The sequence below is a fragment of the Cynoglossus semilaevis genome, chromosome 16 (genome assembly GCF_000523025.1).
Source record: "Cynoglossus semilaevis isolate Cse_v1.0 chromosome 16, Cse_v1.0, whole genome shotgun sequence".
NCBI classification, from domain to species: domain Eukaryota; kingdom Metazoa; phylum Chordata; class Actinopteri; order Pleuronectiformes; family Cynoglossidae; genus Cynoglossus; species Cynoglossus semilaevis.
Window position 1 is genome coordinate 10,429,686 of NC_024322.1, and position 12,084 is coordinate 10,441,769.

General features: G+C 38.8%; 1 protein-coding gene across 1 annotated transcript; it reads right to left on the bottom strand.

Annotated features, from left to right (window-relative positions):
- Positions 1–686: 686 nt before the first annotated feature.
- On the bottom strand, positions 687–11,438 carry slc5a3b (solute carrier family 5 member 3b). The gene is made up of 2 exons (XM_008328600.3): positions 8,053–11,438; positions 687–4,603 (listed from the first exon to the last, which is right to left on the bottom strand). The coding sequence occupies exon 2, from the start codon at positions 4,352–4,354 to the stop codon at positions 2,228–2,230; it is 2,127 nt and encodes a 708-aa protein (XP_008326822.1). The 5' UTR covers positions 4,355–4,603; positions 8,053–11,438; the 3' UTR covers positions 687–2,227.
- Between the last annotated feature and the right edge of the window lie 646 nt (positions 11,439–12,084).

A 12,084-nucleotide genomic window follows, 5' to 3' on the forward strand; every position in this document is an offset into this window, starting at 1 on the left:
CAATATGTCCGTGAGCGTTGACCCTAAGCCAGGTAAAAGATGACAATAATGAAGAGCAGAGTCACATCAACCACCAGAGAGGACCAAGACGCCGAGCAAGAATAAGTTTGTGATTCCATTAGCAACATGGTAGCTCTGGTATAGGATTTGGTTCAATTTAAAGATGACTTTTAAAGAACTAAATAAGGTAATATTCATACATTTCTCATGTAAAAAATCATACATGATGTAAAAAAACACTAAGGTAAAACCGTAGTCTGGACTTTAATGTATACAACAGTTTCATGCAGATCTGAATTTATTTATTTTTTGTCATTTTCTTCCTCGTTGTACAGTGTCACTTTCTTAAACACCATCAACAGTATCATGCAAGATTTGAGTCGAGACAAATTTGTCTTAAAAATGTGTAAAAATGTCAAGAGACTTGCATTTACTTTGTTTTACGTGTACCAAAATTAATGAGTCCCATAACTAATTAAAAAAACTGTTATCTTAAGAAGGAAATGTGACCTGGCTGTAAAATTGCATGAATGCAAACTTCATTTTACAGCTATAGCTGTTTCTGATTGGCAAAACTAACTGTTTTTGTGTTGACTTTATTCTGCTGACTCCTATCAGTTCATTTCAACAACTTGTCATAAAGCGTCTTGTATTTTGCTGCCAGTGCAGAAAAAAGTGACCATTTGTCATGTCTTTGTCACCACAGAAGTTTTATTTTCAGGTTCTAAAAATAAATCCTTAAAAATAACAATGTACAGTATTTCCCTCAGAAAGAACAACATTTCTTGTAAAGCTCTTTGACATACAGCAATTATCCATCTTATGACAGTGATTTTTTGAACTGAGGTCATTCAACACTGCTCTCAAGTTACAAAAGAAAAACAGATATAAAGGAAGAACGATTCTGAACAAATTTTACAATTTTATCATCATTTGTCCTGCTTTTTGTAAAATGAAAAAAAAAATCAACTGAAATTAGCTATAATAACCTGGTTACTGTATATTAATTTAAAAAGAGTCTTGAGTGAACTCCTGCCATGTGCCAATTTTACAGCGAACGTCGCAGAGATTATGTCACTTGTGCATTTTCGTCATCCACTTATACTGTATGTGAAAATGTACTGACTCAACCCCAAAGCCTGCACCTAACAAAACTTTTTGTTCTCTGTATTTTTCCACTTTAGCATTACACAATAAGACACGTTTGGTAGGGAGTTTACAAAATATTGACACACTTTACACATGTACTTTACAGTAACAATAAGGAGAGAGCCAATCAGCTTTGTATTATAGCCCATAATATAATGCAGAAGAGAGAGTTTTAACACAGTGACAGAGGCGAGAAGGAAAAGTACACATTGATACAGTGTCATTGGTGCGTTTCTGTTTGTTTGTAATATTAGTGAATGAAAGCTGCAGTGCAGGAATTTCAATAGTCAATAAAAAATAATTTAAAAAAAAAGATAAAATCAGCCGAATGTTTAAGCATCGCTAAATACCAAGTATGGCCAATTGTTTTTTCTACCGACATATGAACAGGGCTTCAAATCTCCCAAGATATGTGCACATCATAACCATAATATTAACAAGTTGTTGATAAAAGCAAACCAGTGACTTGAACTTTGATATCAGCAACACTAGAAAAGACTGTTGTTATACTACTGTCTCTAAGATAATCTCATGTTGTAACACTAGCTGCACAACAACAACAAACTATTTTGGATAATATTTAAATTCTGACATAAAAATCACAACAAAACCAAACAGACGAAGCAACCAACATAGTACTAATGTAAAACAAAATGATCCTGATAGTATTCAGAACTTTAAAAAAAAATCAACCACACAAAACAATTTCACCCTACAAAAAGGCAAGTGCATATGTCAAATAAGGCAAATATTAAATTCACTTGGAGTACTACAGTTTTTAAATCCCAGTAGATATTCTGAAGGTAACATCAAGCACTATACAAAATAGTCACACCAGTGCCAAACAAGCTTTGTAGCCATGAGTAGAGTCGGTGTGAAGAAGAGCTTTAATAGTTTTCAAAAAACATGATTAGAAGTATCTGAGTTCCCTGTTAGAGAGCTACAAAACACAACTGTAAATATTACAGACGGAGCTTCTCCAGTCTCTGGAAAGTTCTTAACAGCACCCACCCAAACCCTCTATAAACCTTAAAAAAAAGTCACTATGTCGTCTCCATCAGTTAAGTGCAGTATTGAGCTAAAGTGAGAAATACACAAACATGAAGATGCCCACGGAGCAAACACAAATCAGACCCAAATTTAGGAAGAATTTGACTTTAGGGGGCTCGTACAGCATCTCTGCGATCAGCCTGGCATTGTTCTCCAACGACTGTTGATCAGCACTTTGTGTTTCCTTGTTGTATGAACAGAGCCAGTCCAGCAAACGTGTGCACCTGCTGCTCTCCTCATTCCCGTGGCAACCATCCCCCTCCCTCATCATCTCCACCATTTCATTACCAAACTGCTCTGCAGAGGCGGAGGTGTCTGATGTCGGCGTTGCTGGTTCGTGGTCTACGGCTGGGACCAGCAGTTTGAAATCGCCCCCGTCCAAACACCTTGCATTCCTGATGTCTGTGGGCATATCTTTATGGAGCTTTCCGTCACTGCTGCAATGGTTCTCGTCAGTCAGTCTGTGCATCTCATCTCGTTCTTTGGGCGGTAATGGCTCAATGTGGCGTAGGCCCCAGACTGTAGTGGTGCGAACTTTGTCTTTATCTGGTGCAGCGGTGCAGAGACTGACCACCACCGCCACCAGACCTGATAGCCAGAACAGCCCAGCAGCGAAATACATGTAGTGAACATGAATGATGAAAGAAGGCCTATTGTCTGGCTGGTCGCAGCGGGGCTGGCGGTAGAAGAAAGCCAAAACCAATCGTGTGGTACCAAGTGTGAAACCCGTCATGCCACCCCAGAATGCGCCCTTCTCATTGCATCGTTTCCAAAATACGCCCAGCAGGAAAAGCGCGGCAATTGGTGGAGTGAGATAGCCAGCTACTTCCTGGATGTACAAATACATCTGTCCACCTTGCATTTCAATGATAACTGGGACCCAGGCAATGCTGATGGCCACCATGACCACGACAAACAGTCGTCCTACAATCACCAGCTCACGCTGTGATGCCTTCTTTCTGAGGGTCTGGTAGATATCCAGGGTGAAGATGGTGCTGGCACTGTTAAAGATTGAGTCGAGGTCACTCATCAGGGCAGCAATCATGACCGCCATCATCAGACCCCTAAGACCTACTGGCATCACAGCCATGACCAGGCGAGGGTAGGCAATATTTGAGCAACCGGCCTGGGATCCACAGACAGCCATACAGTGCTCTGGCCCGATGCAGGCGATCTCGTCCGCAAACATGATCCGGGATATCATTCCTGGAATTACTATTACAAACATTGGGAGGATTTTGAGAAATCCAGCCATGAGCGTCGAGCACTTTGCATGAGCAAGATTCTTGGCTGCCAGTACTCGCTGGACAATGACCTGGTCTGTACACCAGTACCAAATAGATGCAGGTGTCTGACCAAGAATAAAACCTGGCCAAGGAATATCTTCATCTAGAGGACCACGAAGCATACGCAGCGAGTTTGGTTTGGGGTCGATACGACAGGTATTAGTATATGTGAAGTTTCCAGTTGCGATAATTGCAGAAACATTGGGAACTGCCTGCATGTACTTTTCTCTGACTCCTTCCAGCCCACCAACTTTGATTAGACTGATGATGGTGAGGGTGAGGGCACCACCTATCATCAGCACGGCCTGAAGGGCATCTGTGTACAGTACTGCCACTAGTCCTCCAGTGACAGTGAGCAATGCAGTTATACTAATGAGAAGGATAATAGACAGATAAATGTTCCACCCTACCGACTCGTGAATGAACAGAGCTCCAGCATACAGGTCCACAGAAAGCTTGGTAAATATGTAGATTAACACAGACAAGAAAGCATAGTAAACTTTTAATCTGTTGCCCCCGTAACGTTTGGACAGGTACTCGGGCATGGTGTAGACTCCAGAATGGATGTAGACAGGGATAAACACCCAGCCAAGCAGCTGCAGAAGAAGGAGTGCATTGAATTCCCATGCTCCAACAGCGAAGCCACTCGCTGCTCCCGATCCAGCCAAGCCAATGAAATGTTCACTGCCAATGTTACTCACAAAGAGGGACGCACCTATCACTATCCACGTCATGGTACGTCCAGCCAGGAAGTAGCCACTCACAGTGCTGCGGTTTGCCTTCCACATAGCAAAAAACCCAATGACAAGCACCAGGACAAAATACAGTGCTACCACAGCTATGTCTGCTGCTTCCATTGATTGACGCATTTTTGCAGATTACAGTGCAAGGTACACTCTCGAAAAAAAAAAAAAAAATGTTTGTGGTCAAAAATATGGAATATGTTAATAAAAAAGCAGCAAAAGAAATGCTCTGCTTTGGTTTGCTGTCTGGATGGAAGCTGAAGTATCCACCGTCAATTCAAATTCACTAGATGTGCTTCAGGGGGGCTTATCCACCAGCACTGAGGTTGTTCTAGATTTAGAAGAAGATGTTCTAGGCTTCTAGACTTAACACTCCTGCAAGACAGCAAAGACAAAGAAAAACACCTCATTAGACCCTTAGTTTAAGAGAACAGCGAAAACATGACCTTTAAAGACTATAACTGTTAGTTCTAAAACCACAGACGTCAAGACATCCGCAGGACAATCCTTTATCCACTGGTTATTTTCAATTTACTTTGTATGAAAACAAGATAAAGACACAAAATGATGTATAAACATTACTTGTCAAGTGATCAGTACGATTAAAAAACAGTGTACAGCATTAATTGTGTTAAGTTAACAAAATTAAAACTGATGATAAATATTAGGAAAAGCGACCGCCCCATTGTTAGGAAAACAAAATTAAAAAATAATAGACCACACAGAATGGTGTGGTCTATTATTAGTTAGTAATACAACTTATAATATCATTTAGTCACACAAAATGTAAATATATATATACTTGCACATATGTACCTATTTGTGTGATCTGCGACGTGTATCGATGGTGTATTAGAGCAACTTTCAGAGAAATGATTGCATTATTAACTGAAATTGTTGAATTTATTGAACTTTTCATACCAAATAATTTAAGTGAAGTGGAAACATAATAGAGACTGAAGTATGGCTATGGATGAAAATAACTGTTTGTCAGCATCTATTAAAATAAATGGTTTTGTGTGCGCACATCTGTTTTGTGTTAATGACACAGACACACACACACACACAATCTTGGATGTCTGTCCTCCTTTGAGGTTTGAGTCTGCCATGCATGTTAGAAAATAACCCCACGCCTTCATCTTCACAACCAGGCTCTATGCACAACCATCTTTCTCCATGAAAGAAGTCTTTGTTTGCATCAGTGTCCACTTCTCCACGTGCCCGTGAGCTGGCCAAGATTCCCTTGCTGTGTGAAACAGCAATGTCACTCAGCACAATATTATAATTTCCTTTGCAGAGTTATATAATGTGGATTAGAATATAATCACAGCATCCAAATGTGCCAGTACGTGCTTAAAGCAAACACAACCTCAGACCACAGCCAAAATAAGACCATGGCGCCCGTGCCAAAGAGACACTCACATTAACCCAAGCAAATTAGTGTAATAACAACATATGTCATACTAATAGAGCTGTAAAAAATAGAGCTTCTCCTTAACTATATTAAATATGAAAGGTATAAAAGAAAGCCACAATGACTCATATACTGTAAGAAGGTTGGTGAGATGAATACTTTGTTAAAGCAAAAACAGAAACAGTTGAAGTTCTTAAGGTTGTGTGTGCCAAGTTTAACCTGAAATAAATTGCATGATTTAAAAGCACCTACGCCTGTTTCTTATCAAATAGAAAATACCGTTTGGTCCATGGAGGATACAAGCTTTTATAATACATTTGGCTTATATTTACTTCCCCAACAATACACATACATACCTATCTCTGTGTCTGCACTGTCAGGCCTATACTTTTTAAGTTACGTTTAGTTTATTAATCAGGATTGAATAAACCTGGCAGCATCTCCCAAGTTCTGCAAATAAAAAAATAACTCTTTTGTAAGCTATAGACAAATGGCTGACAATTACTACAAATATACCTTCAAATATTTCTCATTTATTAACCAACTGATTGTTCTAACTTCGCAGTGTCTAGTCTGAGGACCAGTCATGACCTAAAAAAGGTTTAATATGACACTCTCTTTAAATGTCTTCAATAGAACTCAGCTATGACACAAACCTGTGTGGTGATTTCTCTCTCAAAGGTAAACATTGCATTGTTTTTTCTTCATGCTCAAAATCCCTGAAGACATGTGACTGAGAATGGACTTAGCGGCTCTTGTAACTTGTTTTCTTGGTGCAGTGGAATTTAATTAGTCTTAATTTTATCTTGTTATGCAGCTCAAAGTATTTGAACTGTCCAAAGGGATTGCAGGTCCTACTTAATTATATTGGGATCTGAACAAAGGCAATTGTTATTTACGCTTGACTTTCTTAGTGCCGACACCTTGTTGATAAACTATACTTACTGTAAGCTGCATGTAGGTGTACAAGCTGTGCAACTGCACTCTATATTAACTAAGAGCACTACGCTTATTATGCTCAATTATTTCCTTCATATATATATATATATATATATATATATATACTGTATATATGTGTGTGTGTATAACAATATCATCGTATCTACGTACCTGCCTGCAGGGGGTGCTATTAACAAAGGTTGACAACCTGGTCCACAAATAGTTAATAAATAAATAGTCTTCCCACCATGTTAATCTTTTTACTTCTAAGAGAATGTTGTCACGTGATGTCCACATGAGCCAATCCCAACAGGACAAATTGCTTGGTGTCAGAGTGATGACTAAACTGTGCTACACACATGCACAGGGCAATAACATACTTAAATATCATCATATTTCAGAGCATAATCACAGAGTTGACAATGATACTTCTAAATTGTTTTTTAAAATAATAATGGCAAATATATGCCATATGAATGGCAGTTATAAATACATGACAAAACGTACAGAAAAATAAAGAAGAAATGTGCAAATAAAGACAAACAGTGGCTCATTATCCCGGCAGATGACCACATCGCACTACTGGGTAGTTCAGTATGAGCCCAAAATTTAAAATTTAGTTAAAAATGTTCAAAGAATATATAAATACACATGTAAACGTTTTATAATTCCTATTATTTGTTTTTCTTTTTTTTTCTTTTTTTTTTTGCAGATTAATCTTTACAAAATCTGACTCAACAAGTTTGGAAATCCCTTATTTGCACAGTTCAGTTTGGTAAAAACAACCCAGTTTCAGAGCCCTATTTAAAAATGGGTTAAAACATAAACCTATGTTGATCAACTGTGTGTCTTTGTGGAACTCCAATAATTTGCACTTGGACAGATTCACACGCCCACCACACAAAAAACAGTGAGTCTTAAAGGCACCACTTACGATTTAAAAAAAAAAAAAACACAAATTCAGAATCAGTCCTGAGTAAACTTGGCTGCACGTAGTATCAGCGGCACAAAGAACAATAACGCTTTAATCATAGGTCAGCTGCGACTGACGGTTCTGGGAGCACAAATGAGGAACGCGACACCATCTCACCGCCAGCCATGTAGGGCACATATGCACCAGGCAGACGGAAGGAATTTTCTAGAACACGCGCCCATTCATCCGGTTGCAAAAGCTGCACATCTTCAGGGGACTCGAATCAACCTGCGTTGTCTTTGTCGCTGACATCACCGAGAAAATAATGCATTCATTGTCCATAGTGACATCTGACAAACTAAGGAGCAGTAACACAGTCGCGGCTTCTGAGTTGTTACAAACAACAAATACAGGTTCACATGGATTGATACTCACAGATCACAAGGTGTTTTTTATTATTATTATTTTATATTATTATTATTTTATAAGACACACGTACACCGGTGGTCTCCTCACACACGAACTCACCCACCGGGTCCTGTGTTTTGGAACACGTACCGTGTTTGCTAACGTTCGTTAAAGATGCTGAGACACCCCACGGACACAGGCACGGGAGATGTGAATGAAGATGTAGAGTTGATCCGTGCGCATGAGACGAGTCATACACACACGCACACACACGCACAGTGATTCCTTTGGTTGTTAACATCAAATCTTGACAGATCCTTGTCATCTCAGTGGATCCGCGGTGCTCCCTTAACAACGCAGCCTCTCCTCCTTATAGGCGTCGGTTCAGTCCCCCGCCCACCAATGACGTGTAACGTGCGAAACACCTTTGAGAATTTGTGTCCAGCAATATATCCTGGACCTCAATGATTTTAAATAATTAATATCGAGAGTAGGGAGAGCCGGGCCATGGTCACCAACACTCCTCCCGTCTTTTTAAACCTAACACAACAAATATTGTTTGCCTACAAACTGATACTAAATTCACCAATGATATAATTTTCAAACACATCAATTCCTGACTGAAAGTTATTTCTCTGACGGACAACGTTTGTAATAGTAATCCTGCTACACCTACTCCACCACAGTTATCTATCTACTTGGCAAGGAATTGACTTTTTGACATTACAGTTAACATAACTGGTGGAAAACAGGTTTGTTATTTGAGTGAAATGTTTTTGGCAGTTGTTGGGTTGTTTTTTTGTTTTGTTTTTTTCAGGAGGAAACACAACTCATTGCCTACCACTAGCACCGGCACGTCTTGGCTCCTGCTCTATGGAAATTAAAAAATCTTAATATGTTTTTTCTTTTCAGTAGATTGTCCTTTCTGAGCAAATTTTGAATCATAACATTTGAAGACACAATGCAGTTTGTATGCAAACGAACTAAAAGGTGCAAGCAGGGATTGGGATTTTGCTTTTAGGCTCTCAAGTGTTTCATTTGAGAAGAACAACCTGTGTGTCATGTGTCACGTTCAGTTACACAAGTTTATAATACAAACATAGTAATTCTACACTAGCACTCAGTGAAGTGTAAAACTGTGCAGGATCCCTACTACATTAAGAACAGCAACAATCTTATAACAATGTCCATGCGTGTTTTCACCAGCACAAACATACAATAAGTGTTCTCTGTTCTCAAAGTTGGATAGAAAAAACGTCAGTAGACTTAGCAGTCAGATGAGAATAACATGGTTGACTTTGAACAAAACAGCCTGCGAGGCAGAGCCGACTCTGCATATTACAGGGGGGAGGGACGCGGAGTAAATTTCCACTCACTCGTTGAACAGATATCTTGGAAATTTCCACTTAATTCAATACTCCATTTCCCAGTGAACCTTGCGCGTTGAGCGCGACTGACTGCAGCTGCATGTGTACGGAGATGACGGCACTGAGCTAAAAGCCCGATGTTTATTAAGAACCCTTAACGTCCACGACGTGGATTTGCCCTTCACCCGCATCCTGGTGCGCTACGATATGAGGACCGTCAACGTTATCTTCATGATCTCCTGGCGGTGCTGTGCAGAAGCCACGTTTCAGCAGCAGCCACTGTAAACAATCACTTATAATAAGCTGTTAAACAAAACAATGGAGGCAGGGATGAATGAGTTTTTCCGTCCATTTATTAATAACGGAAGTAACTGGAAGTCAATAAACAGAAGTGGGCTTGAATCAGTAGTGGCTTGATTCCTGCAGGTCACAAATGTTCAAAGTCCGGCTTGGGGGCCAGTCATTGCACTTCCATAGACTAAATATGGTCCAATGTGACGATTTGCAGGGCAAATGTGGAGAAGTAGAGCTATTCTGTACACTTTCATAATTTGATATATCAACAATTTATGCTGCAACCAAACATTACGGATCTTGACGTTGACAACATTTTGGGTAAGTATGCTAAATAAGACACTGCCTTGTTTGCTTGTTAGTTGTGTAAGATTGTTATTTTGTTGTTAACCCATGTGATCATGGTTCTGTGCTAACTAAAGCTGGCACAGAAACATGGCCTGGAGTATTTTACACACAAGACACAAAATGCTTATTTGAATTTGTTTGTGGACATGCATCACAAGACACAAAGCAAATGAAATCAAATGGCAGGTAGGTCAAAACCTTATATGACATATTTGTCCCCAACAAAACCAACAGGCAGCTTTTGAGACAGTGTTCATTTTATCATCTGTTTAGAGAAGTGTTAAGGGATTAGACAACTTTTTCATCACCTCATATCCCTCAAACAAGTGTACTATCAAGTTTGTTTTTGTGGTGTTCCCACAAATCCTGTTATTTTTGAAGATTACCAGGTAATAGGCTCCTAAAATGTTCATCTTAGTTCGGATCTTTTTTTCTTTTCCTTTTTTTTACCATGACGTGTTTTGAAGGTCTTCCTCAGAAGTTACTGTATCTTATTTCAATGGACAATGGGAGTTCACTGTAACAACATGTTAACAATACAAACACTTTTTTTTAACTTAAACTCAGCTTCATTAAGACAACATAAATTAATTATCAATTATCAAGGGGCACTGAGAAAACCAATGTAATCTCTACACTCGCCCCAGTTTAAAGCGATGTTATGCATCTGATGTTATTTTTTAGATGCAGTACTAGCAGATTGAAAGATGTTGAATATCCTTGTTGTATAATAAGTTGTTTTAGGTCAGACACGGTAGCTCGTGATACATTAAAGTTGTGGCTCAAAGTGGGGCAGCAGAGCCTCCTTGGGACATTTAAGCGACTGTAGTGAGTGGATGCTTTGCAAGATCCAAAAGAAAAAAAGTATTTTATCAGTTGATTGAGAATAGAGGTAAATGGCTCACATAATATGTATATCAGACTTGTTTGTAGCTCACATCTGGCCAACAGGACAGGACTTTATAGTTACCATTATTTCACAGCACATGTGGACCAAATGTGAGTTCTATATGCCCTGGATACGGGCCAGATCTAGGCTTCAAACATACTGTTTACAGGAAAATGTATTGAAAAAGTAAAGCGATATATGATTTTGAAGACCACAGGAATTTAGCCAGATGGTTGACGACGCCCAACATACCATTTACAGCTGTTTTGTCATGTTGTAGCTGATTCCCCCTGGAGGACAGTATACATATGCTACAAAGTGTCAGCATGAGTGTCAATATGAAACCAGAAGTCCTGTTTCAACTCATCACCCTCCTAAATTTTTTTTTTGCAAAAATTCAATGCCCCAAGAATGTTCCCTATTTTTTTTTACATTACCACTAACAGCTGTGTCAAAAAGTAATTTGAAATGGAGGTTTACACTAAAACATGTATTAAAACATTTTAAAGTTTGATGTTTTGTATTTAACCACTGTTTTCAAGGAAGTCCTTCTCCGGTTGAGGTGGAGGAAAAAGCAATCGTAAATGTTTTGATGTTTAACTGTGTTGTAACTCTTAGGCCAATAAAGAAAATATTTTGAAACACAGTTCAGGCTTTTTGCATTCTTTGATTCCTCCAGATCTGAAGGAATGTCGTGGGGTGAGATATCAAAACTATAAGATCTAGTTGCACGAAACGCTTGGATGTACAAATCTCTATATCAGATCCTTTAAAATATTCATTTTTGGACAAGTCGCAGAAGGACATAATAAGCAAAGAAATTAATAAGTCCATTGTTTCCCTCCCACTCATATCCACCTTGGTTGTGCCTGATAAGAAAACAGGGGGTTTTCCTCCACAAAGCAGATGTTGAGGGTTGCAAAATCTCAGGTTTTTGTAAAAAAAAAAATCGAATTATTTTTTACAGTTGCTTTAAATGGCAAATAACCAGTTTGAGTCAAAATAAACTATAAATAGAGTAAAATAAGGAAGTTTGGTTAAAATGGAAAATAAGTTTGTTTGCTACACTTATAATATATTTTTATCTAGAGTTACTCGGTTCATGTTCATGCAGCACAACTAGGATTTTCTTTGCAACTCTTTAGAGAACACAGGACAGGTGCTTTAAGGAAAGAATAGCGCTCATACTCTGTTTTATACTAAGCATTTCTATTATTAGACTTGTTTTCACTCGGTAAATTCTCTATTATCTTTCCAGGTCTGTAAAAATAGAATCTCTTCTAA

Bases quoted from the DNA above. Each gene is read 5' to 3' on its own strand.
- slc5a3b (XM_008328600.3), bottom strand. From the start codon at position 4,354: ATGCGTCAATCAATGGAAGCAGCAGACATAGCTGTGGTAGCACTGTAT.